Source organism: Cydia pomonella, unplaced genomic scaffold (genome assembly GCF_033807575.1).
Source record: "Cydia pomonella isolate Wapato2018A unplaced genomic scaffold, ilCydPomo1 PGA_scaffold_65, whole genome shotgun sequence".
NCBI classification, from domain to species: domain Eukaryota; kingdom Metazoa; phylum Arthropoda; class Insecta; order Lepidoptera; family Tortricidae; genus Cydia; species Cydia pomonella.
Genome location: NW_026907898.1, coordinates 103,734 through 130,202, shown reverse-complemented (window position 1 = coordinate 130,202; position 26,469 = coordinate 103,734). Strand labels below are relative to the sequence as shown.

Here is a 26,469-nt window from a genome sequence, read left to right as displayed (position 1 = left end):
TCATCACACTTGCTCGAAAAAGATCTTATTTCATGCAGGTGTGCTAAAGGACAAAGGCCTAATTTGTTCCCGCAGGAGTTATGGATTGTGAAAAAAAAATCTATAACTACCTAGGGAGTTATAGGTTTTTTCTTTAATTATGTCACTTACTCATACGAACCAAGTAGCATAAATGAGTTTTACTTTTAAAATAATGACGTTTATAATTTAATATTTTTGTTTATGTTTCAAATTATTTAATTTGATTAATTTAACAGCCGTTTAAAATATGTTTACATAATTTTCAATCGTGGCTGAATGCCGAATTGGTCTGTGCCTTCGATGCCTCACCTGCCAAGAAATTACAAAATGGCGGACGAATGTTTGATATGTCACCGTATTTAAGAATTATTTTGCTTAAAATTTAGTTTTTTCTTCGCAAGTGTGATGAAAAACACTGTGTGTAACTCCGGGGGTAAGAATATTGCAAACTCGAACGAGAACGAACGAACGAGAATTACCACCCTCGTATCCAAATTTTCACTTACCCCCCTCGTTGCACAATGTACTATTGTGTAGTATAAATAATATTAAAAATATCCCTGACTCACATGAATTAGTATCGCGACTTGGCGGTAATTACCGGGTATAACCCGCGTCTCGTGCAATGAGTAGCGGCCGTAGGAACCGGTAGTTGTTAGAGGTACTCCATCCCGGGTCTATTATTAAGTTCTAAGGAGTATATTCGCTAATGGTGCTTGCTCGGTATACCTGCCTAATCTTTGGATAACTTGGATTGCGTATAATGTGCTTAGCTAAACTTGTTACATAATTAGTTAGCTTGTCAGTAACGAAGCATATAATGAGATAAGTTTAGTTATCTAAGTCATTTTCAGTTAACTTTGTCATATACGTAACTAAATAATCATATTTTAATTATTACGTTGGATAAGGCATACTTACATTATAATCTCTAGTCTTATACATGTAGTGAATTGTAGTCGATTGTCGATATTACAATTTAAAGTGATTTTATAGCGGTTTTCGTTCGAAAAAGCGGGTTTACTCTGATTACTTTCTGATTCCTTCTAAATGGTGTTTTTTGGGTTCCGTACCTCGAAAGGAAAAAACGGAACCCTTATAGGATCACTTTGTCTGTCAAGACCCTTTTTCTCAGGAACGCGTCGAGGTATCAAGCTGGAATTTATACCAAATACTCAAGTTTATTGTCCCTTGGAGCTGTGAAAAAATCAAACTTCTAAGCCAAAGCAATCAAAAGAAACAGCCATTTATGCTGCAAATTTTCGACACTCGCAAGGGAATCAAAACCTACAGGGTACTTCCCGTGAACTCAGAATCTTGAAATTTGGTACGAAGCAACGTACGAAGCTACGAAGCAGCACGTAAATTTTTAGTTACGAGCACATCATATAATAATATATACCTACAGGTTTGTACGAACCCTCGGTGCGCGAGTCCGACTCGCACTTGGCCGCTTTTTAGGGTTCCGTAGCCAAATGGCAAAAAACGGAACCCTTATAGATTCGTCATGTCCGTCTGTCTGTCCGATTATGTCACAGCCACTTTTTTCCGAAACTATAAGAGCTATACTGTTCAAACTTGGTAAGTAGATGTATTCTATGAACCGCATTAAGATGTTGACACAAAAATAGAAAAAAACCAATAAATTTTGGGGTTCCCCATACTTAGAACTGAAACTCAAAAAATCTTTTTTCATCAAACCCATACGTGTGGGGTATCTATGGATAGGTCTTTAAAAATGATATTGAGGTTTCTAATATCATTTTTTTTCTAAACTGAATAGTTTGCGCGAGAGACACTTCCAAAGTGGAAAAATGTGTGCCCCCCCCCCCCCCCCGTAACTTCTAAAATAACAGAATGAAAAATCAAAAAAAATAAATATGATATACATTGCCATGCAAACTTCCACCGAAAAGTGGTTTGAACGAGATCTAGTAAGTAGTTTTTTTTAATACGTCATAAAATTTAAAAAAAAATTTTTTTTTCATCAGACCCATACGTGTGGGGTATCTATGAATAGGTCTTCAAAAATGATATTTAGGTTTCTAATATCATTTTTTTCTAAACTGAATAGTTTGCACGAGAGACACTTCCAAAGTGAAAAAAGTGTGTCCCCCCCCCTGTAACTTCTAAATAACGGAATGAAAAATCTAAAAAAAATATATGATATACAATACCATGCAAACTTCCAACGAAAATTGGTTTGAACCAGATCTAGTAAGTAGTTTTTTTAATACGTCATAAATGGTACGGAACCCTTCATGGGCGAGTCCGACTCGCAATTGGCCGCTTTTTAGGGTTCCGTAGCCAAATGGCAAAAAACGGAACCCTTATAGATTCGTCATGTCCGTCTGTCTGTCCGATTATGTCACAGCCACTTTTTTCCGAAACTATAAGAGCTATACTGTTCAAACTTGGTAAGTAGATGTATTCTATGAACCGCATTAAGATGTTTACACAAAAATAGAAAAAAACCAATAAATTTTGGGGGTTCCCCATACTTAGAACTGAAACTCAAAAAATCTTTTTTCATCAAACCCATACGTGTGGGGTATCTATGGATAGGTCTTTTAAAAATGATATTGAGGTTTCTAATATCATTTTTTTCTAAACTGAATAGTTTGCGCGAGAGACACTTCCAAAGTGGAAAAATGTGTGTCCCCCCCCCCCCCTGTAACTTCTAAAATAACGGAATGAAAAATCTAAAAAAAATATATGATATACATTACCATGCAAACTTCCAACGAAAATTGGTTTGAACCAGATCTAGTAAGTAGTTTTTTTAATACGTCATAAATGGTACGGAACCCTTCATGGGCGAGTCCGACTCGCAGTTGGCCGCTTTTTTATATCCGTCTCACGTGAACATAAGAAGACCATTTCATGAATTGGTAGGCAAGTAATTAAAACATTTAATATTAAACAAATATCTCCATAGTTAGGGGCGTAAACAGTGAATTGTAATACATTTAGGTACATAATTGAGAGGCTTTTAAATAAGAGTCCAAATGAATGTAACAATATTGTTATGTCGGGTGTGTTTGCCATTTCACAAAGTTAATTGAGCAACATGCAGTTGGCAATAAAAATGTGCAGTACGTGTATATTGTGATTCGTTTACGTAATGGGGAAACGAGTGTCCGAGAGCGAGTGTAGTGGTGCGTGTAAGTGGTCTAGATAGCCCCTCCCCTCCCCCTGCCGGCTGCGAGAGAGACCTTTCTCCGCTAGCCTGCCAGTGACACAGTGACCGTGTTACCGCAGGGCCTATGCCATGCACCAGTACGGTGTCGTCGTGCCGCTACTGGCCGTGTTGTGTCTGATACCACCGTTACAAGCGCAAACCACAAGCGCCGACTCGAATCTGTCGTTTGCTGAAAACGTCTACATTAAACTATCCGGTGCATGTGAGTGTTATTGATATAAGTAAAAGTGATGTTTACCCAGTTTGATGTTCTTCATAACACATACCTGTTTGTTTTCAGGTAGAGCAATTATGGATCTTCGGTACAGTTCGATGAATGTGAATAATGAACTAGTTAAAATAATGAAAATTGTTTGGCTCAATGGGAACGAGATGAAGACATATCCAATCGATCAATCGTTCAAAGCCTTGACAACGGGTTTAATGTTTGATATCACTAAACAGACCAAGGTAATCATCCACGGCTATAGAGATAGCTCTCAGTCTCAAGTGCCACTAGACATGGCTAGAGCGTACAATGAAAAAGCTATGTTTAATGTTATAATGGTCGACGCAGAAGAACTGATTAATAAGGGTTATATATTTTCTGTACACAACTCTCGTTTGGTTGGAAAACGGCTCGCTAATCTTTTGGCCAATTTGGAAAAGTTCGGAGCTAATTCGGAGGATTTTCATCTTCTCGGCATCAGTCTTGGGGCGCACATCGCCGGATGGGCGGGGAAGTATTTTCGACGGTACAAAGGCCGTAATTTGGGCCGCATTACTGGATTAGATCCAGCCGGCCCATGCTTCACGTACGCTTATGCTGACCAGAGATTGGACAAATTGGACGCGAACTATGTTGACGTGGTGCATTCAAATAGACTAGTACAAGGTGTAATCGAACCGCTGGGTCACGCAGACTTTTATGTTAATGGCGGAGGCCCGAACCAACCAGGCTGTATGTCACCGTCGTGCAGCCATTTGCGCGCGGCTCAACTATACACAGAAAGTATCAGAAGCCCAAAAACTATAGTTGGAGTTAAATGTGTAAACTGGCAATCTTTTATAGTCAACAAATGCGAGGATAATGATTTCGCAGTGCTAGGTTACGGATCATCGTCCACAACTCGCGGTTTGTACTACCTGCGAACCTCCGCTAGTGCTCCCTTTGGACTCGGTATGAGTGGAGCTAAAAATGTAAAAGTGAAGGAAGATACTTGGTTAGCAAGTTTAAATTTAACATAATTTCGGTTGACTGGTGGTTCAGGTTTGTTAAAATCTGCTGTATGTTGTTGCCATATTGTTTTTAAATGTTGATTTACTTATCAAAAAAACTTTTTTAATACTAAGCCGATATTGTTTTATTTATACTTACTTTTGTTCAAACATATGATTAGTAGTCAAACTAGGATAATTTATCATTATCCCAAGTCTTCTTTCAACATAAATAACTCTATACGTACAGAAATGAATATTAACAAACATCGTGATCTTGCGTTACTTGCACGTTGATTTATTTTTATCCGGCCGCAATAAATAATCATGTGATATATTTTCTGAATTGTAGCAAAACATTAGCCTTCTTAGCGTAAGTAATAAATGTAAGTGCTTACGATTCAATAAAAGTGTAATCAAGTGTTACAACATAGTTTCGCAATTTCGGAACTAATCGTACCGTGACAAATAAGGCTATTTGTAACCCAGGACAAATTAGATGTTGCTTGAATTGCTTAACAAGATGTTTCCACGCTTGAATGGGAGATTATCTGTTTATTGTTTAAAATATGAAATTTCCAAGTTAAGTTTTTAAATACAAATCATTCAATTAATTGGATGTCCGGGAACCGAATCAGAACTATAAAACCCACCATTAACATCGCGTTTCTACTTAGTAACACAAATAAAGAAATTAAACTAACAAATAGCGTATTTACAAAATGTTATGTAAATGAATGATAAATGTGTTGAAGATATTTTTCCTAGCCTTCGTATTGGTAGTCGTGAGCACCAATTGTCTTCTTACCTTCTGTTCTTCTTATCTAAACTTCCCGGCATTTCTTTATTAAAATTTAAAACCTCCAGATTTTGTAATATTTGGAGTTTTATTTCTCTGTATGAGTCTTACTCGTAATTATTTCAAATTAATGGAGAAAGGTTAAGCTAATACTTATGTATATGTCTACATATATTTAATTTGACCAACAGTTGCTAGGTAACAACATAACAAATAAAGACAGGTCTAATAGACAAACTATGTATACCTATGCAACCTTCTTCATGTTGTATTCATGATTTAATTTTTATAGTAAATAAATATGAAAAATAAATAAATGAGTTGGGTTCGAATCCCGGTAAGCGCATTTATTTGTGTGATGAATACAGATATTCGTTCATGAGTCATGGGTGGTTTTTTATGTATAAATAAATAAATATTATAGGACATTATTACAAAAATTGACTAAGAAATTATTAGAATTGATAGATTATATAAGTATATATAGCGTCGCCTAGAACCCTTAGTACAAGCTTTGCTTAATTTGGGGCTAGGTCGATTTGTGTAAGATTGTATAGCCAAAAATATTTATTTATTCATAAATTAATTAATATTGCGTTACTTGCGTTACACAAATTAATATGTCCCACAGTAAGCTCAATAAGGATAAATGTATGATAAAAAACTGGAGCTTGTATACATGCATATTTCATTGCAGTCGGATAACATATAGATATAAGTAAGTAACTAACGAATAAAAACTTAATTGTACAAAACATGTACGTAGAAAAATCCCGTGGTAAAACTTAAGTAAAAATGATTAATGATTTATTGCACAATGCAACAAGTACTTAATCTTGGCATTTTATTAGAAATCAATGAAATATTTTTTATAGTTATTATTATCTTGAAAAAATTAAACATGCAATTTCGAGAATATGTAGCTCATAGTTCACAGTGAAATATACTGGAGCCGCTGTTCAGGAAGTAACTCCACCTCACAGAAGACCACAGCAATAATGACTGCCACTTACCCTTATTTGTGTAATGTAAAAGGCCAAAAAACGCGCATTTGACACCACTGGCGTTGCAAGCGTCTAAGTATACGATGCCATGGGCCTTTACCATCAGGTGGGAAGTTCGCTGGTTTGCCAAAGTCCTAGTTTAAAAAAATGACAAGAAAAAACGAAACTCTAAAACCAAACAGTAGCTGCAATCTGCTCACGAAACTGCCGGAAATAATCATATCTTAATTAATCAAGGCCATTGCAAAAACTAGGCTAGTAGTAAAATTTTACCTACAAATTGAAGGTATTCGAGAGTTAATTAAAGAAATCTTTTGGTATTAATATTATTCGTAGAACATTACAACTCGTTATTTCAATAGACAATGTGCTTTTAGTATTTCCTTTAATTAAATGGTGTATCGGAGTTTTAGCACCCCGAGAAATTCTTGTTATTGTAGTAAAATTTGGTTCAACTCAGTTATAATTGACACTGGTTATAATTGAACTCAGAGAATAACTTTTGAGGAGTTTCAAATTTACTTATACATAGTTACTCGTAACACGTTGCCAAGTTACCGCTACTAACTGCACAGCTCAGCTATTTCCGGAGCGGCATTTGAATATTATATGTATATTGATATTGCTGTAATGCTCGTACTTGTGTTGTTCTGTGTTGTATGGACAAAGAATATAAAATTTTCAAAATGGAAAAACATAGGTACTTATCAAATTACTTTTTTATGCATATCTATATTTTCAGAAGTCATTTATTGTAATCAAAATAAATAAAATGAAAACTACCTACAAATTAAATTTCTAAAAGCACGAATTATTTTATTAACTATTGCCTACTGTATTTGATACTATTGTATCGTCTGTATGTGTTTCAAAACGATATGGGTATATATATATATATTAGATACTAGAAGATTTAATTACAGTGTTTGTTACAAGTAAAGGTACCTAATATAAGGGCCTGTTTCACAATGTAAAAGTGAAGTCCTGGTAAAGCTACTTGCCACTTATCTGACGAATAAAGTCATTGTTGGCGTTTCACAATCTTCAAATAAGCGTAACTGATAGATAAAGTGCTAAATTTTGTAGGAAGTTCGATCTGGCAGTAATTTTTTTTGTTAATTAATCTATCCAATACTTTACTTGGACATTGTGAAACAGACCCTAAGTGTGTTAAAGCACATATTTTCACATATTGTTAACCATAGATGTATTTTTGTGTTGCCATATTTCTTCTGTCAATTCCAACAGGCGGGCATACATAACAACATGCTAGTAAACAAACAGCGAAAATAATACATATGTTTAAACAAATATAGAATACTCACAAGCCATAACAGTTTCCACTTAAAGAATAATACAATTCTTTGTTGCTCAAACTTGTACAATTGGTTCAACTTCTATGACTTACTTTACAAAGTCTTTAGGTTTAAGCATTTTGATATTAAAATAATGTTACTGTGATACCTTTGTTATCATATACTACTATGATAACTTTGTTATCATTCGCCCGTACGTTTCACTCGCACCTCGCTCCAATAAGTATGAGCAAAATGCATGCGCGAATAACTGATACCATTTAGATATCAAAGTATGCGTTCGAATTAGTCTTCAGTTTTGGTGTTACAAGAAGCCTCTATGTAAGAGCGCAACGAATTTTTTCATAATAATGATCTAAAACTGGGATCTTTAATGCTTAATATGGACTTTATCTATGAACAGCTAATAAAGGTGAGTCAAGGCTTGCTTCAAAGTGCCTTTTGTTCGTTGTATATAATAGAGACGTCAGAGTTATTTGAACATCGTAAAGTCGTACCGGAAACTCACCTTTTACGAGCCGTCGGGTAAGAAAAGAAGTTGCGGAAAGAAACAGTTCGTTTTCGCTCTCTTGGGATTTTTCGAACGGTGTTTTTTAACGGATAAGTGAATATCAATTTTATTTTTGCTTGATATTTTCTAATTTCTATGGCGCAATATTTTTTAACAGCATCTGGAAATTCATATCATCAACAACAAGATACCTTATAAAGGACTCAGTTGTATCTAAACATAAGTAATTAATACAACTTTTAAATATACAATTGCTGTATAAATTAGAGCAGTACCAAATAAATTTAAACATGTCGGAGAAATTAATGTATTTACTAGAGATGTGCCGACTAGTCGCCGACTAGTCGGGAAAGCCGACTATCCGGCTACATTTATAGTCGGCGACTAGTCGGCGACTAGTCGGCAAAATGAGCCGAATAGTCGGCTGCCTAGATCTTCCAAAAAAATAAGGAAATAAAATAAAAAACCACCACACTCGAAGTGTCTGCCGATTGGTACCAGTCCACCTCACGAAATAAGTACTTGGCATTGATTACTTTACTTGAATCACCTTCAACATCGTCAAAAAATGTCCACACGCGTGATTTTCTTTTAGACATACTTAATGTTTATAAAGATCACTACTTGTTTATTTAAACTTTTAAACAACAATTACGATTCGTTTTGTATGTTTTTCTAATAATAACACACCGGAGCAACAAGTGAATCGGAAAGGTAAACAAAACTAGTCAAAACATGAAAACGCAACCACGTGCGGCAGCGAATCAGGCGACCCGAACGTTCCCGATTACGCCCGAACTTAGGCGAAGACCATAGTCGGCTACGCCGACTAGTCGGCCGACTAGTCGGCCACCTGACTGCCGACTAGTCGGCTAGTCGGCTAGTCGGCCAAAACCGTAGTCGGCACATCTCTAGTATTTACTAAACTACCACCGGATATATGTATTACAAAATAGGAAATTACACTAGGCTTTATTTACTTGTTCTTTTATATTTAAGATATAAAACTGATTGGATATTTTTATATGGCTTTACATATTTTTAATTAATAGACATTTTTTTATAAATAGTTAAGTGTCAGTTTTTTTCTTCGGACAATTTGTTTTTATTTATTTATATTATTTATTATATTTAATTCCGCTTTTCTTCCGTGTCTTTGACGTTAATTAAGGGTTTTTTTTTTAGCTACATATTTAATGCTTGAAAGTATTTAATTGGACATACTCGCTTTTGACGCCGTGCGTGAATCCCGTAAATCACGCACGTAGGACTACTTTCAGCGTTAATTTTAAATTATAAATAATGGATATAGAGTTCAGTTTTGAAACTTGTTTTATTGGAAATATCCTTCGAGTAATGAATCTTTTTTTTTTTACTTTCTTAAATGTTCAAAGTCTGTGAGATATTTTCTAAATCATTTTTAATTTTTAGTTGTTTAAGTTTTTTTACTAAACGCTTCGAATACATTTTTATAGACATCATTCCGAATCTAACAGATTTTTAGAAGCAGTATCTCTATTTTTCTCAAATTTGAGCTTGTCGACTAGGCTAAAACTAGAAAATTGCAAATTGGTATGCCTATATAATATATTATATCAATCCTTCCGACGAAGTGGTCAAATAAAATTAAAAACATGTTTTAAGCAAAATACGATTATACAAATCTCAAAAATACGAGTCTCGGAATATTTACTGACCTTAAACTACAACTTTTTGCAACTTCTAAAGTGTCAGAGATGACCACGTTGAGTAAAGACGTTAGAGCAATTACACCGTGACAGAGTACCGGAAACAGGCTGTTACCGGCCGTCACGGCCCCCGGCCGCTGGCTGCCGTAAGGCATTTGCTTTGCGAGAGGCTCACTTTAGAGTAGTGATAGAATTATTAGGTATTATTGAAATAGGTATATTTATTGAAGTAGCGAGAAAACACCGCAGACAACAATAACGAAGTTAAATAAATATTTACGTCTAATGCCTTTTTAGATGTAAACCGCTTCATATCACGCCGAACACAGTTTATGACATTGATAGTTCACGCGTTATAGAGCTAAAGTATGTGAATGTAGATACTATTAGGCTATGACGCTTGCCTAGTACATAATATATTTTTCAGCAACATTTTGGTATACGAAATAATTAAATAAACATACTGTGACATACACATAACCTAGAATGTAAAAGGAAGGAAGGGGAATAAATTCACTTGCTATTGTAGCAAACTATTGAGAATTTATTATTCAAACTGGTGGTATGGCTATTGAAATAGAAAAATAATAAATAAATAAATATTATAGGACAACATTACACAAATTGACTAAGTCCCATGGTAAGCTCAATGAGGCTTGTGTTGTAAGAACTTAGATAACGATATATATAATATATAAATATTTATAAATACTTAAATACATAGAAAACACCCATGACTCAGGAACAAATATACGTGCTCATCGCGCAAATAAATGCCCTTACTGATTTGAACCCGGGACCATCGGTTTCATAGGCAAGGTACCTCTAGTCCCACTACCCAGTAGGCCAGATAGATCGTCAAATTCGTTAAAAATTAAACCAAAAGTTGAATATTTAACCCTTAACTACCTACCTACTATTTTGATTACACATGCACCTACCTCCCGTCCTTAGGACGGCTACATAATATCGACCTTATATCTTAAATGTTATGGTTTATATAGGTTTTTCGAAATAGAAACAACAATTACCCAAGTTAAATTGTTTATTAATATAAAAATAACATCAAAAACACGTACATAACATATTTTTCTCTTAAACATATGGCGCCAGTCTTTAATTTTACTCTAGGAACAATATATCCTTTAAAAGGTGAGATCAACGAAAATTATAACTTCTTATAGAGATCCAAGTAATTATTTCTTATTGTTTAATAATCAACAAAGCTAATTAGCAATATAACGCTACAAAAAAGGCACAATTTTAATAAAATTGCAGACCACCAAGTTACTACTTTTCGCGGCAGCAAATGCACAATTTATTCGCACAGTTTAGGCAAATGGTCGTTGTAGTTGTGGAAAAGTATGCGATTTAGAGCATTTTTAAGTATTTACAAACCTACTTAGATGCATAGAAAAACACTTAAAACTTTTAAAGTAATATTCGTCGCTCATAAAATAATAAGTGTACTTTTACGAAGACAAGGTCACCGACTATTATACTAGACAAACAGTTGCCTTGGTAAAGAAAATAAGAGTGCATAGTTACGTAGCCTCCTACAACCCGTCTCCGAGACCCCAAGAAAGAAAAACGTAAGCAACTACCACCCGTCTCAGAGACGGGCCGAGGCAGAAATATACTCACCAAAACTAAACGCGTGCACGACCGACCTCGGCGAGCGGTGACGCGGCACTGAGGCGGGAGGGAGGAAGGTACAAGGACACACACGTTTCTCCGATGCTCACACTTAGAGTTATACCATTTTTTTTATTGAATGAGTCTGTGAGACGGTAGGTAGGTGGTTAAGGGTTAACCGATTGAAAACTAGTAAATGTGTCGAATTCGTAAAATCTTTTTTCGTTAACTAACTCCAATAAAGAAAACAAGATAGTTCTCTAGATAATGTTGCAGCTGGAGTATGAGTAGAGTAGAGAAGTATAATATACACGCACATGAATATAAAACTACAGCAAACATTTTGGTTCGTTTTTGTGAAAACGGCAATCCAAAAGGGAGTTATAAACTGAAATCCTAATTTTATTTCACATTTTCCGCTGAACACGGTCTAATGAGCGACCCTCGAAAATTCAGCTTGACGTCTCAATTTCAAATTTACTCGACTAGACACGTGTTGGTTGTTTTACTTAGAACAGGTATTTGGTAGAAACAATTCTTAAGAGTCCTTATTCCTACAGACGAGCGTATTTTGTAAAATGCTTCCTTTTTCATTCAAGATTACGACGTAACTATTAGTATTTATTCAAAAACTGATAACGTACTTAAATAATCGTTTCCTAAACTAGGGGCTCCAACAGTTCAAATTTTCATTTTCTCTTTTAAACCTTTTTTTTAATGAGGTTTTTTGGGAGTCTTTTCCAAATTTTGCAGTGAGATGTGGCGTTTCGGTTTTCAATTTTGCTATAAACAAGAATCATTTGGTACATGAATGACTACAATTTGATTCAACATATCTCGTACGAGGGGCTGGAATGATTAACAATCGAAGATTCATTTGAAAAAACTGATAAAATACCTTCCGAGTTTTCTTCATTTTTTTGTCGAAAACAGGGTTTTATTATATTTTATTTCCGCAAATTGTACGCATATTTTGCTTTAAAAATAATATTATAGCAAACTGTAACTTTATGTTAACCTATTAAAAAAAATCGTAACTATGGGACCTACATTGCCGTAAATTTATATTTTTTTTAAAACAAGTATAAATCACGCAGCAGCGACGCCCCGCTCTCAGTCCGCGCGGAGCGCGCTTAGAGGACGGACCTGTGCTCGATTGTCAGGCATTCGTTGCGATCGTAATCAGCTACGGAGTTCCGAGAAGTGCTATATACTGCGATTAGAAAATCTTAATAAAAGTTCATTTTTTACAGTATGCCTAACAGACTCGCTTATTGATGGATTTTCAGTGTTACTTTTTTTTAAATACTAAGTCGGTGGCAAACAAGCGTACGGCCCGCATATGTACGCCTGCAACTCCAGAGGAGTTACATGCGCGTTGCCGACCCTAACCCCCTCCCGCCCCTCGTTGAGCTCTGGCAACCTTACTCACCGGCAGGAACACAACACTATGAGTAAGGTCTAGTGTTATTTGGCTGCGATTTTCTGAAAAACGCATTTTCACTTGAAATTACGTTAGGGTTTGCATTATTATTTTTGACCCGGATGAAGTCCAAGTTCTCATGATGGAGTCAGGAGTTGGTCACCAGAACTCCTAATCTACTAATTATAATCCCATCGTGTTTGGGCTCAAAAGATTTGCCCTGACGAACACCATCGATCTAGATGAGGTCCAGGGTCTCATGATGGAGTCAGGAGTTGGTCACTAGAACTCCTAATCTACTCATTATAATTCCATCGTGTTTGGGCTCAACAGAGTTGCCCTGATGAGCACCTTCAATCTAGATGAGGTCCAGGGTCTCATGATGGAGTCAGGAGCTGGTCACCAGAACTCCTAATCTACTCATCATAACTCCATCGTGTTTGGGTTCAATAGAGTTGCCCTGACGAGCACCATCAATCTAGATGAGGTCCAGGGTCTCATGATGGAGTCAGGAGCTGGTCACCAGAACTCCTAATCTACTCATCATAACTCCATCGTGTTTGGGCTCAATAGATTTGCCCTGATGAACACCATCGATCTAGATGAGGCCCAGGGTCTCATGATGGAGTCAGGAGTTGGTCACCAGAACTCCTAAACTACTCATCATAACCTCATCGTGTTCGGGCTCAATAGATTTGCCCTGACGAGCATCATCAATCTAGATAAAGTCCAGGGTCTCATGATGGAGTCAGGAGTTGGTCACTAGAACTCCTAATCTAATCATTATAATTCCAACGTGTTTGGGCTCAAAAGATTTGCCCTGATGAGCACCATCGATCTAGATGAGGTCCAGGGTCTCATGATGGAGTCAGGAGTTGGTCACCAGAACTCCTACTCTACTCATCATAACTCCATCGTGTTTGGGCTCAATAGAGTTGCCCTGACGAGCACCTTCAATCTAGATGAGGTCCAGGGTCTTATGATGGAGTCAGGAGCTGGTCACCAGAACTCCTAATCTACTCATCATAACTCCATCGTGTTTGGGTTCAATAGAGTTGCCCTGACGAGCACCATCAATCTAGATGAGGTCCAGGGTCTCATGATGGAGTCAGGAGCTGGTTACCAGAACTCCTAATCTACTCATCATAACTCCATCGTGTTTGGGCTCAATAGATTTGCCCTGATGAACACCATCGATCTAGATGAGGCCCAGGGTCTCATGATGGAGTCAGGAGTTGGTCACCAGAACTCCTAATCTACTCATTATAACCTCATCGTGTTCGGGCTCAATAGATTTGCCCTGACGAGCATCATCAATCTAGATAAAGTCCAGGGTCTCATGATGGAGTCAGGAGTTGGTCACTAGAACTCCTAATCTACTCATTATAATTGCAACGTGTTTGGGCTCAAAAGATTTGCCCTGATGAGCACCATCGATCTAGATGAGGTCCAGGGTCTCATGATGGAGTCAGGAGTTGGTCACCAGAACTCCTAATCTACTCATCATAACTCCATCGTGTTTGGGCTCAATAGATTTGCCCTGATGAACACCATCGATCTAGATGAGGTCCAGGGTCTCATGATGAGAATTCCTAATCCATTCATCATAATGGTAATTTGATGGTGCTTGTCGGAGTAAATCTATTGAGCCCAAACACGATGGAGTTATGATAAATAGATTACGAGTTCTGGTGACCAACTCCTGACTCCATCATGAGACCCTGGACTTCATCTAGATCGATGGTACTCGTCAGGGCAAATCTTTTGAGCCCAAACACGATGGAATTATAATGAGTAGATTAGGAGTTCTAGTGACCAACTCCTGACTCCATCATGAGACCCTGAACATCATCTAGATTAATGGTGCTCGTGAGGGCAAATCTATTGAGCCCAAACACGATGGAGTTATGATGAGTAGATTAGGAATTATGATGACCAACTCCTGACTCCATCATGAGACCCTGGACTTCATCTAGATCGATGGTACTCGTCAGGGCAAATTTTTTGAGCCCAAACACGATGGAATTATAATGAGTAGATTAGGAGTTCTAGTGACCAACTCCTGACTCCATCATGAGACCCTGATCATCATCTAGATTGATGGTGCTCGTGAGGGCAAATCTATTGAGCCCAAACACGATGGAGTTATGATGAGTAGATTAGGAATTATGGTGACCAACTCCTGACTCCATCATGAGACCCTGGACTTCATCTAGATCGATGGTACTCGTCAGGGCAAATCTTTTGAGCCCAAACACGATGGAATTATAATGAGTAGATTAGGAGTTCTGGTGACCAACTCCTGACTCCATCATGAGACCCTGGACTTTATTTAGATCGATGGTACTCGTCAGGGCAAATCTATTGAGCTCGAATACGATGGAATTATAATGAGTAGATTAGGAGTTCTAGTGACCTACTCCTGACTCCATCATGAGACCCTGGACTTCATCTAGATTGATGGTGCTCATCAGGGTAAATCTATTGAGCCCAAACTCGATGGAGTTATGATGAGTAGATTAGGAGTTCTGGGGAGTTCTGGTGACCAACTCCTGACTCCGTCATGAGACCCTGGACCTCATCTAGATCGATGGTGTTCGTCAGGGCAAATCTTTTGAGCCCAAGCACGATGGAATTATAATGAGTAGATTAGGAGTTCTGGTGACCAACTCCTGACTCCATCATAAGAACCTGGATGGACTTCATTCGGGTCAAAAATAATAATACAAACCCTAACGTGATTTCAAATAACACTGAAACTCTATAGCACTAATGTGCGCAAACGATTGGCATCTTGACTACGCAGCATGGGTGCGTAGCCACCATGCCAATCGATACGACAACGAAACACTATCTGTCTCTCTCTCGTACTAATATGCACAAACGATTGGCATCTTGGCTGGGCAGCATGGGTGCGTAGCCAACATGCCAAACGTTTACGATACGACAAGGAAACACTATCTGTCTCTCTATCGCACTAATATGCGCAATCGATTGGCTTCTTGGCTAGGTATCATGGGTGCGTAGCCAACATGCCAATCGTTTACGATACGACAACGAAACACTACTCTCTCTCTCTCGCACTAATATACGCAAACGATTGGTATTTTGGCTAGGCACTAAGCAAGTGTGTGGCCAACATGCCAATCGTTTACGATACGACAACGAAACACTATCTGTCTCTCTATCGCACTAATATACTTTATTTATACCTGCAGTCATTTAGTAACTTCTTCATTTTCCATTGGTGTGAAAGAGACAGAATAAAGAGCAAGGGTTATAGTACACTCTGTAGTCTGTACACTTAGTAGTAGTGTACATAAAAAAAAACTATTGTGCATATACAATAAAATAAAGAGTGCCCATATGATATCATATGACACTAAAATTAATGTTGCTTGAAATTATATTGAAAACTATCAAGATTATTCTAGTCTGCATTGAAACGCGCGTCGCGTTGCCGGCGCTCGCGTACCGAGCGCCAACGCCATCTATCGAGCGTTATTTCGTGAAATCGGAGAACGCTCCAAGGATTAAGGGCTCTTAACGAGGGTGACATTTAGAGTAGGTACTGCCGCAACAATGTAGGAGAAACAGGCTCGCATACGTTGTGAGATAACTTTAGTCGTTATTTACGGAGACATAAGCTTTGTTCTGTTTAGATGCATACAAAACAAAGACTTTATTCGCTTCGCCATAGTCGCAGATCTAACTGTGTAGGTTAACAGAAGCACTGAAGTAGTTTAATCAGCGTATGAGTCAGACCAAGAGAAGTTGGCAGCGATTTTGCAGCCCAGCCTGTGTAAGTGTTAAGTAAACGTCATAATTTCATAGAAGTTTGACGTTTAAAATAACACTTACAGTGTCGGGGCTGTCAAAATTGCTGCTGACTTATCTTGGTATGACTAGTAGTTTATAGGAGTAATGAACGAAGTGAGTTTTTTAAAAGATCCAAGAGTGATTTAATGTGCCTATAATGATACACTTTTTTATCTACACACATATTATAATTTTTCTATAGTATATTCACTAACTTCATAATTGGGGCATCGTAGCTCTCTGGCGGAACTCGCGGATATGAGGTAGCGGAACTCGCGGATATGAGGTAACGTCTCCGAAATATCTTTATCGCTCATTTTGAACGAAATTTTTACTATAGTTAGTTTAAAAAGAACTGGATATACTGTACGTCAAATGGCGGTAAATTAAAGCTTTTTTCACGCATGTCACGCATTCATAGTTTTTTTTAAAATCAGATACAAACTAAAGACGGGGTCCGATTGCCATATCATTCGATACCAACTAACATGCGAGATTTGTCAAAATCGTATGCAATTGACATTTCATTTCAAATAAAACGTAATCTCTACTGAATAGATCTCAAAGCAAATTGCTTTTATCTCAGAGATTTTCTAAATTTGAATGTAACTATAAAATCGATTTTGATATTATAACTACGCAACAATAACATATTCTCAAATAAGAAATTTGTTGTAACAAAACAGTTTGTCTTAATGTTGGCCGTTTTATTTACGGCTCTTTAAATCATCATAAAGAGTTTATGATATGTGTGTAAATACAGTCTATTATTCATATTTCACTTTCAAAACATCCATTTAATCTAACATTTTGTTACTGGGCTTCTCATAGCTGACAATCGCAATTACATACAGCTCCATTTCCATCTGTGTGCGGTCAGTAATTCTAATGAAGAGACATACCTAGTGACGGCAATACTTACAATATAAAAAGTCTGCGTCACGTTGCATACGTGTATGTGTCAGATCTGTTCGAAAAAGACCCGGAGCCCGATTGAGATTAAACAACTTGTCACGGGTTTGAACTGGTTTTGACACGACCTTGACGATCAATTTGGTGATTGGCGCGCATCTCACGAACGACTTTTATATCATTTCGTATTATAAGCGAATCAAAATTTTTAAGGTACTTTCCGTTGACTAGAAATATGAAATGTGGTAAGTAGTAAGTACACTACAAGTACTGGGAAAATTTGTAATAAAAATTAGTTGAATTTGTACTAAACGCTCGGTGGGTGAGTCCGACTCGCACTTGTCCGGTTTTTTAGGGTTCCGTAGTCAATTAGGAACCGTTCTAGTTTCGCCCTGTCCGTCCGCGGCTTTGCTCCGTAATCGTTAGTGCTAGAAACTGCAACTTGGCATGGGTTCATAAATCACACATGGCGACACAACGGTAAAAAAAAAATTTAAGCGTACCTCTCATACAATTTGTTTTTCGCTTTTATCCAATGGTGTGGAATTTTTTGGATAGGTCTTTTTAAATGAAATCTCCAAAAGCATTTTTTTGATAAATCGAATATTTCCATTTCCACGGGTCCAAAAAATATGAAAAAATCGTAAAAAAAAACTTAATAAATACTTTCAACGAAAACTATAGCGAACATGATTGGTCCAGCTGTTTTTGAATTATTGCGAAAAGTCTTCTCTTAGTAAAGGAAAAATACGTACCTACAAAGCGCTGCGAAAGTCCCTTATGCTTGTAATGTACAGTCAGCTCCAGAGAGAGGTGACGTCCCTGCATAGACTGATTGTATGTCACCTCTTTTTGTAGCAGACTGTACATGATACTTACTAATAGCTCCCGTTTAGCCTATTCTAGTTCGGAACTAGTGTGAAATTGTTTTTACAGGCTCAAAGTGCTGTATCGATTTCGTGACTTTATTAGTGTTAACTTGCGAATAAATCTCTGTGACTCGCTAATCTTATCTAAGCTGGGTTATTGTCTGCTTGCTGGCGGCTGCTTGCTGGCGAGTACTTATACTTTGGTAGAACGTATACAAAATGCTTGCGCTCGATATTGTTTTAATGTACCATGCCGTTTCCACATCACTCCATTTCTAAACAACAATAAATTATTGAAAATATCCGCCAGGAGAACCTTACACCTTTTTTTGTTAATTTGTTGGAGGTATGCATACCAAACAACCGTCATATCTTTTTAATACGTTATAATGCTCTACGCGTGAAGTGCGGGGCGCTCAACGACTTGTTGGCCCGAAGTACAGTACATCTGCTTTTCGTGGCAGCTTCCGTTACGCCGCCACAAAGTGTTGGAATAATCTGCAACCACCTATTAGAAATTGTACGTCCATAGCAAATTTTAAAGATAAGATTAAAAAGTATTTAATTGATCTTCAAACTTCCAACACATAGGCTGACGTACTGCGCTATATGTTATTATTATCATATAGGTACTTTTTAAGTTATTAACTTTACTTCATGTTCACAAATACGTACCTACTTTTACTCTCTACCTAATTGTTTAAAGCATAGATTATGTAATGTTTTGATCTAGTTATAGTTCAAACTCACCTTCTCCCACACTCTAGTTTAGTTTAGTTCTGTTTTATTTTATTGTGTTTTTCTGTCTTGTTTTTCTCTCTGGTTGCCCTTAAAACCAGCGTCATGGCTAAGGATCTTAGTCATCGGCATATGCTGAACGGCATCCATTTTGGTGTAAGATTTTTCTAGAATAAGATATATTATAGGTTAAGTTTCATGTACACCAAATAAACTATTTCTATTTCTTTTTTCTATTTCTATTCTAAAAGAATAGTAACTACGGAAACATTGCTTGACCCGGTATGCTCTTGGCCGATGTTTTATTTTCTAAGATAAGCGTTTGACAACATATCAACTCCAACAATTAAGACGCGTTAATATATTTTATTGATGTTGGACTCTCATCTCAACCCATATCTATAATTTAAGAAAAAATATTCTTATATGAAGCACGCGCGTGACTGCTGTTTTCCAGACAATAAAAACTCCTTTTCTAACAATTAGGTAGGTACTTACTGCCTGTTTAGAAATAACCGAGATTTTAATTAGGTACATTAAAATAATGCTATATTTATCTCGACCCCGTCTTGGCGCTGCAACGTTTAGGGGCATGTGTGGGCGTCAATGAAAACGGCCAGGACCGTAAAATCTGCTAACTTAATCCATAAAGGTCTCAAGGGTCAAGTGTAGTCCAAAATTAAATCGAAGATATATATATCTGCATTTGTGTGCCACTATAGTTTTGAATCAAACAAGTCTTAGCGAATATGATCATGTTCGCTACAGTTTTAGTGGATCGACTATGCCTTTTTTTTGAGTTTTTGCATAAAACTCTTCCCTTTTTAATAAAAATGCTACAAAGGTAGTCTAGTCTAGTAGTACTCCCTTCTCTCCCTTTTGCTTGTTATGTACAGGATGGGGGTATAATGATCGGTATATAAACAAATAATATATTTTCTTTCGGTATAACAACATTTGATATAATTTCAAAGGGTGTAATCACTCATTCAGAAGATGAGCTGAAGATAGGAAGGCGTGGCGCGAGCTTGTGAAGGCCCTTTGCACCTCTGGGGTGCTTTAGGACAACAACAACAATCACTCGTTGTATATAATTTACGTTTGGTATAATATTAAAATGTCCATTATTTTGTACAATTATCCTTTTGTATAACACTTATTTCTAAAACGATAATATGGTATGATCCTCATTTAGTATACAAGTTTTATTATATGAGTATTAATCGGTATTATATAGGTAGGTATTTTTATGACCACATATATCGAATTTTAACGTTTGAATCTTTTAACACAGCACATACCTTAATACTAACAATTGACATGATGTTTTATAATGCTATGTAGGTACCCTACTACCCTAGATTACATGTACCCTGAATACTGATGGCTTTTAATTTAAATCTTAAAAAATGATTCCAAAATAAATATATTTTTAAATTAAAAATATAAAGAAAAAAACAAATATACTTTTAATTTAAAAATATATTTATTTTTGTGTGCAAATTACATTTAATTTACCTAAGCAGTTCTAACCTAACCTTATCTTACCTACTTTTCTGGTAGCGGTTCGTTTTGTGTAGGGGTTGCAGTTCTAATCTAACCTAACCTATAAACAGCAGTTTGTTATGTGTAGAAAGTGTATCGTTTTTATTGTGTAGTAAATCTGGGATTATGTATCTCAACATAGGTTGTACCAATTCTGCTTTAGATGAAAGAAACGTTATATCATGTCGGTATAGGAAGTATGCATTATACTTCAAGAATGTTATGCTTAATGTTATTCGATCAATTAACCATTATATAAAACGATAATATTATCACTTGTTAATATATTAAGTGTTGTTATGTGATTTAATAATTATATCAAATAAGCGTTATTTCGACTGATCTATAGTAAAAATATTTATAGCCATCGATATGCACCCGTACAGGATACCCTCTAATAGACCCCGTTCAAGCAACGTATTTTGACGGAGCCGGGTAACTACGCAACCTTACAGTGCGCATGGCCCAACATGCTAATGGCCATTTTTTAAGCAACAAACTTTCTAGCAGGGATCGGAAACCGGTATTTTTTGTATGGGAACGAAAACTGTATTTTTTCGTTCTTTGTTAATTACTTCATTTCTAATTATGCAATCTAATAATACGAAGTCGTTATCTGAAAATACAACTGAGTCCTACATTTAGAGTATAAAATAAACCGAAATATATGGTTATTTCGATGTTTTTGCAAAAAACCGGTTCCGATCCCTGCTTTCTAGTAATAATAGCTAAACCAAAACGAGAAAATACACGAAAATTTAAGGTATTTTAAACACGCACACTACAAAATGTTAAACCTGTAAAAAATACATCCAGTTAATATTGCGAAGACTGACGTCATTACTGTTGTAGGTATTTATACGTAAGAAACAAATCCAATATATCGCCTTGTAAAATTTTGCCTACCAAGCGCCTACGAATAACTAGAATATTGTGACGAAGATCACAATATTTTAGTTATTCTCAGGCGCTCGGTCGGTAGGCATTACCCCGAGTTGTGAAGTATCTCGAGTTCATACTTACCTACAGTGATTTTAATTAGGAAAATCATATAGACATTTCTGGGTACCGAAGGGTGCCAACGGAGACCGTCGCTTGATTTGTTTGTTAGGGAAGTGTATCACATGAACCGTAATATATAATATGCAAGTATATACGTAGTTGAAATTTTCACACAGTTGTATATCTGCTGCCGCTATTAAGAACAAACAATACCAAATTAAATGAATTCACTGCGTGTGCGGTAATAGTTATTTAAAGTACATCTGGCGCTACTTTACCGCACTAGTGCGATAATTAGCACATTACGTAACTATGTCGAAAATTTAAAGGGTCATAAGTGCTGTAAAACGTTGTACGATACATGTGCAAAACACTCCCTTCGGTCGTGTTTTAATTTATCGCCACTCGTTACGAATTATGTAACTATTACGATACAAGTGCGAAAAATAGGAAATTCGTAAGGGAGTGTTTTAAATCGACACAAGTTGCGAATTATCTATTCGCACATGTATCATACAACGTTTTACAATACATAAGACCCTTAAAATTTTCGACATAGTTACAAAATGTATTTGTTTGCAACTGTAAAAAACATGAGTATGCCTAAGAAAAAAGTATATACTTAGGTAAGTTTTTTGGGAACTAAATAAACGATATAACCGGCGAACTGACAATTTTTAATATAAAAAGTCATAAATGCTGAAATTAACATATACCTATTATAATATGCCATACTTTGAGATATGGTCGTATCATAAGTATTGTGAAGTTATAAACTATCAAATAAATAGATAGCACCCTGAAGGATCGACAACCTCATACTTAGTCGGTCAATAGCATGACGGCAACTCTAAGCCACTGAAAAGTAAGCAAACTTGGTTCATGTTAAATCTACATAATAGGTGGATTACTCCATCTCCATTCACCATTCAAAGCGAAAAGAAAAACTGATGAATTTCCAAGTCATCTCAAACTTAACTTAGATAAAGAGGAATTCAGTGAAGTTATTTTCTGAGAGAACATTATTATTATAGGACTAATATTGCCCTTTAATTTCATTAATTACGAGGATAAAAAACTAATTTTGTTATGACTGCTTTGTAGTAGTTCAAATGTGTATGTTAACGGCAACAATACGATACGATACGATACGATAATTTATTGATAAAATATATTTTACATGTCATGTCTTAATACTAGGTACTTAAAATCTATTATTTAAATTATTCGTTATTTGGCTAACTAACCTGTTACTATTTAATCTAATAATCGATTTAATGTTACACAATCATGGGACATTTAAGAGAAAATTTTGAGTGTTTGATAATTCACCGATATCTGTAAAATTTCTGCCGCTTAATGCGTGAAAAGTTGAATATCCTATTCATATTTTATATTTTCGACGTAGTTGATTATAGATACTGCAATTGGTTTCAATATTATTAACAAATTAAAACTATGTGTTTTTGCTCCAGTCATGGAATGTATGGAGCCATTAATTTTAAAACTAACAAACATCTATGAAAAATAAATCTTAGCCATCTCAACGGCTCGTATTTGTGTCCGAATTGTGGACAGTTATTAAAAGGATAGATTTTTAATAACAACTAAAAATATTAGAAATATACATACAAGATATAAAAAACATAAAAACCTATTTACACTTCGACAATGGTCAAATGTTGCCAGTGTTTAAAAACTGATGATAAATACTTATTTAATAAAATAAGTTATTTGACAGGATTAGTCTATACCATCTCGTTACTGGTGCTAGTTCCGATATAGGAGTGGTTACTATATACCTATTTAGATAATGCATTTCGGTGAAGTATCTATGAACAACTACCTATTCGGATCACAGTATCGATAAAAAACAATTACTATATGCTCGTCTGCCCTTTTGTATTATCATAGACAATAAAGATGTAGATGTAGATGTAGTGTAGGGACGCCCGGCCGGAAGCAGGCGGGCTGTCGATCGCGTGTTGCGTTCATTCAGCCCAATTCCCTGAAGTTGGAGCTGCAGGTTACTGTCCCGGCGGCATTCCCATACCAATCTCCTCAAATCTTCTTGTTTTCCTGCAGAACAGAAGGACATCTTTAAGTTCGACGTCCTTTAGTTCTTTTTCTATTAGTGAGTCTCTACCGAATGTATTATATCGCAGTGCCGCGTACATGATACATTCTGCTAGTAGGTGGAAGCTAGTTTCCTCCTTACCACAGTGTGGACAGGAGGAGTCTCTATTTATTTTCATTACCTTGAGATGTCTGTTGAGAGTATTGTGACCAGTAATGATACCTGTCAATATTCTCAGACTGCTCTTACCTAGTTTCAGAAGATACCTGGTTCTTTTGTGATCAATGCCCTTGACCATCATCTTAGACTGTCTGCAGCTAGTCTCTTCTTCCCATTCTCTCTGTGCTTCCAATTCTTTTACCTTTTCTATGACTCCCTTCGTGACATCCGCTGACATAGGCAGAGCCGGTTCCGGACCCATGTATTCCGTCTCCGCCCCTATCCTCGCCAACTCGTCTGCTCTCTCGTTACCTGTTACTCCTTGGTGCCCCGGCACCCATGCTACCGTGACACTTCTTTGTTTGCCTATCGAGTTTAGCTCTTCTCTACATTCTCTCACGAGAGCGGAGGTGACTGATATTTTCTTCAGTGCCTTCAGTGCTGCCTGGCTGTCGGTATATATTACAACAGCGCCCTCTTGCTTCACACTCTCTTTGATTATACGTGCACAGTGCGCTATTGCACATACCTCAGCTTGGAACACGCTAGCATATCTACCCAGTGATATTGATACTGTTTCTCCCAGTTTAGGGATCACGATGCCCGCTCCTGCTAGTTTCGTTGAGCTTCTTCTCGAGCCATCCGTGAAGCAGATTGTCGTTGGGTGTCTGACTTCCACTTTCCAGTTGTCTCTCTCTCCTATATGTACCCTGTACTTCTTGTCGAATATCTCCTGCCTTTTTATAAGGTCGTTGTTGGCCATCAACATCTCAAATCTTGATAGTGCCTCTCTTTGTATCAGCGCGTGTCTCTTGTCCACGCAGCTTCCTCTCCATTCTTTACATGCTTTCATTCTGTACCACTGTTCTGTGGCTCTTTTCTCTACCTCAATCCAGAGTGGCTTCAAACCTAACATTACCTCCATTGCGTGTGTCGGGGTCGTTCTCATGGCCCCCGTCATCATTAGGCACGCTAATCTCTGTACTTTGGTTAGGTCTCTTTGGTATTCTTTGATATGGGCCCTGTGCCACCATACCACGGCCCCATATAGCACCCTGGGTAGTATGACCGCCTTGTAGATCCAGTAGATCATTCCCGGCTTCAACCCCCAATTCTTCCCCACTGCCCTTTTACATTGATACAGTGTTCTTATGGCTTTTGCCGACTGCTCCTTGATGTGAGTTCTGTATCTGAGCGTTCTATCCAGAGTAACGCCCAGATATTTTATCTCATCCACCATGTCTAGTTCTTTATCTTGTATCTTTATAGGTGTTATCTCTTTTATCTTTCTGTTCGTGAACAGCACAAGCTTTGTCTTCGACGGATTGAGATCCAGTCCTCTATCTCTGCACCATCCCAGTACCTGTCTGAGACTTCTTATCATTATTTCTCTTAGGACATTCAGAACCGTCCCTCTCACTAATAGCACTCCATCATCAGAGTAAGCTTGCATATACATGCCCCCTCTATTGACCTTCTTCACCATCGAATCTAGCAGTAGGCACCACATCAGGGGGGACAGACATCCTCCTTGTGGGAACCCTCTTTTTGGACTAATCGTCTTTGCTACTCCGCCCAGCTCCGCCGTTATGGATCTTCCTTTGAGCATTCTTTTTATCCATAGTGCTATTGTCGGTCGGATACCTTCTCTTTTCAGGCTTTCCTCTACGGCCTCGAAGGTTGCCTTATCAAAGGCTCCCTCAACGTCGAAGAAGCAGCCTAATGCGTATTGTTTCATATCTAATGCTCTTTCCACCCTTACCGTTAGATTGTGTAGGGCTGTCTCCGTTGACTTTCCTGCCATGTATGCATGCTGATTCGCATGTAGCGGATCTCCGCTGCATTCCACTTTATCTCTTATATGCTTGTCTAGCACTTTCTCTAAAGCCTTTAGTACAAAAGACGACAGACTTATGCTTCTGAATGACTTTGCTTCTTGGTACGATTTCTTACCCGGTTTTGGCAGGAAGACCGCCCTCACCTCTCTCCATACCCTTGGAATGTAGCTTAGTGCTATACTTGCCCTGTATAGCTCCACTAGGTCCTCTTTTATGTATCTATAGCCTTTCTGCAACAGTGCGGGCAGGACTCCGTCAGGGCCCGCGGCCTTGAAGGGCGCGAAGGAGCTAATCGCCCATTCTACCTTCTCCCCCTCCACCACCTCCAGTGCCGCCCCCCAGTCGGACTCCCCCCCCCCCTTCCTGTCTCTCTGTTTCTGTCACCTCCTCACAGTCCGGAAAGTGTGATTTCAGCATGACACTTAGTATCTCTTCCGGATCCGTGACTAAGTCTCCGTTCACTCTCAGACTACCCAGTTGACACGCTCGGTCTCCCGCAAGCAGTTTTACCACTCGCGCCCCCTCTGAGTAACTGTTGATGTCTCCTGTGAACCTTCTCCATCCCTCTAGGCTAGCTTTTTCTCTCAGTCTGGTGTATTTGTTCCTGACCTCTCTATACGCGTCCCAGCTCTGAGAGTCATCCCTTTTCGTTGCTACTCTCATTGCCCTACGTACCTTCTTTCTTACCTTCTGCAGTTCTCTGTTCCACCATGG

General features: G+C 37.5%; 1 protein-coding gene across 1 annotated transcript; it reads left to right on the top strand.

Annotated features, from left to right (window-relative positions):
• The first annotated feature begins 2,970 nt into the window (after window positions 1–2,970).
• LOC133534174 (phospholipase A1 2-like) lies at window positions 2,971–4,554 on the top strand. Its single transcript, XM_061873256.1, has 2 exons — window positions 2,971–3,425; window positions 3,504–4,554. The coding sequence occupies exons 1-2, from the start codon at window positions 3,293–3,295 to the stop codon at window positions 4,448–4,450; spliced, it is 1,080 nt and encodes a 359-aa protein (XP_061729240.1). The 5' UTR covers window positions 2,971–3,292; the 3' UTR covers window positions 4,451–4,554.
• The last annotated feature ends 21,915 nt before the right edge of the window (window positions 4,555–26,469 follow it).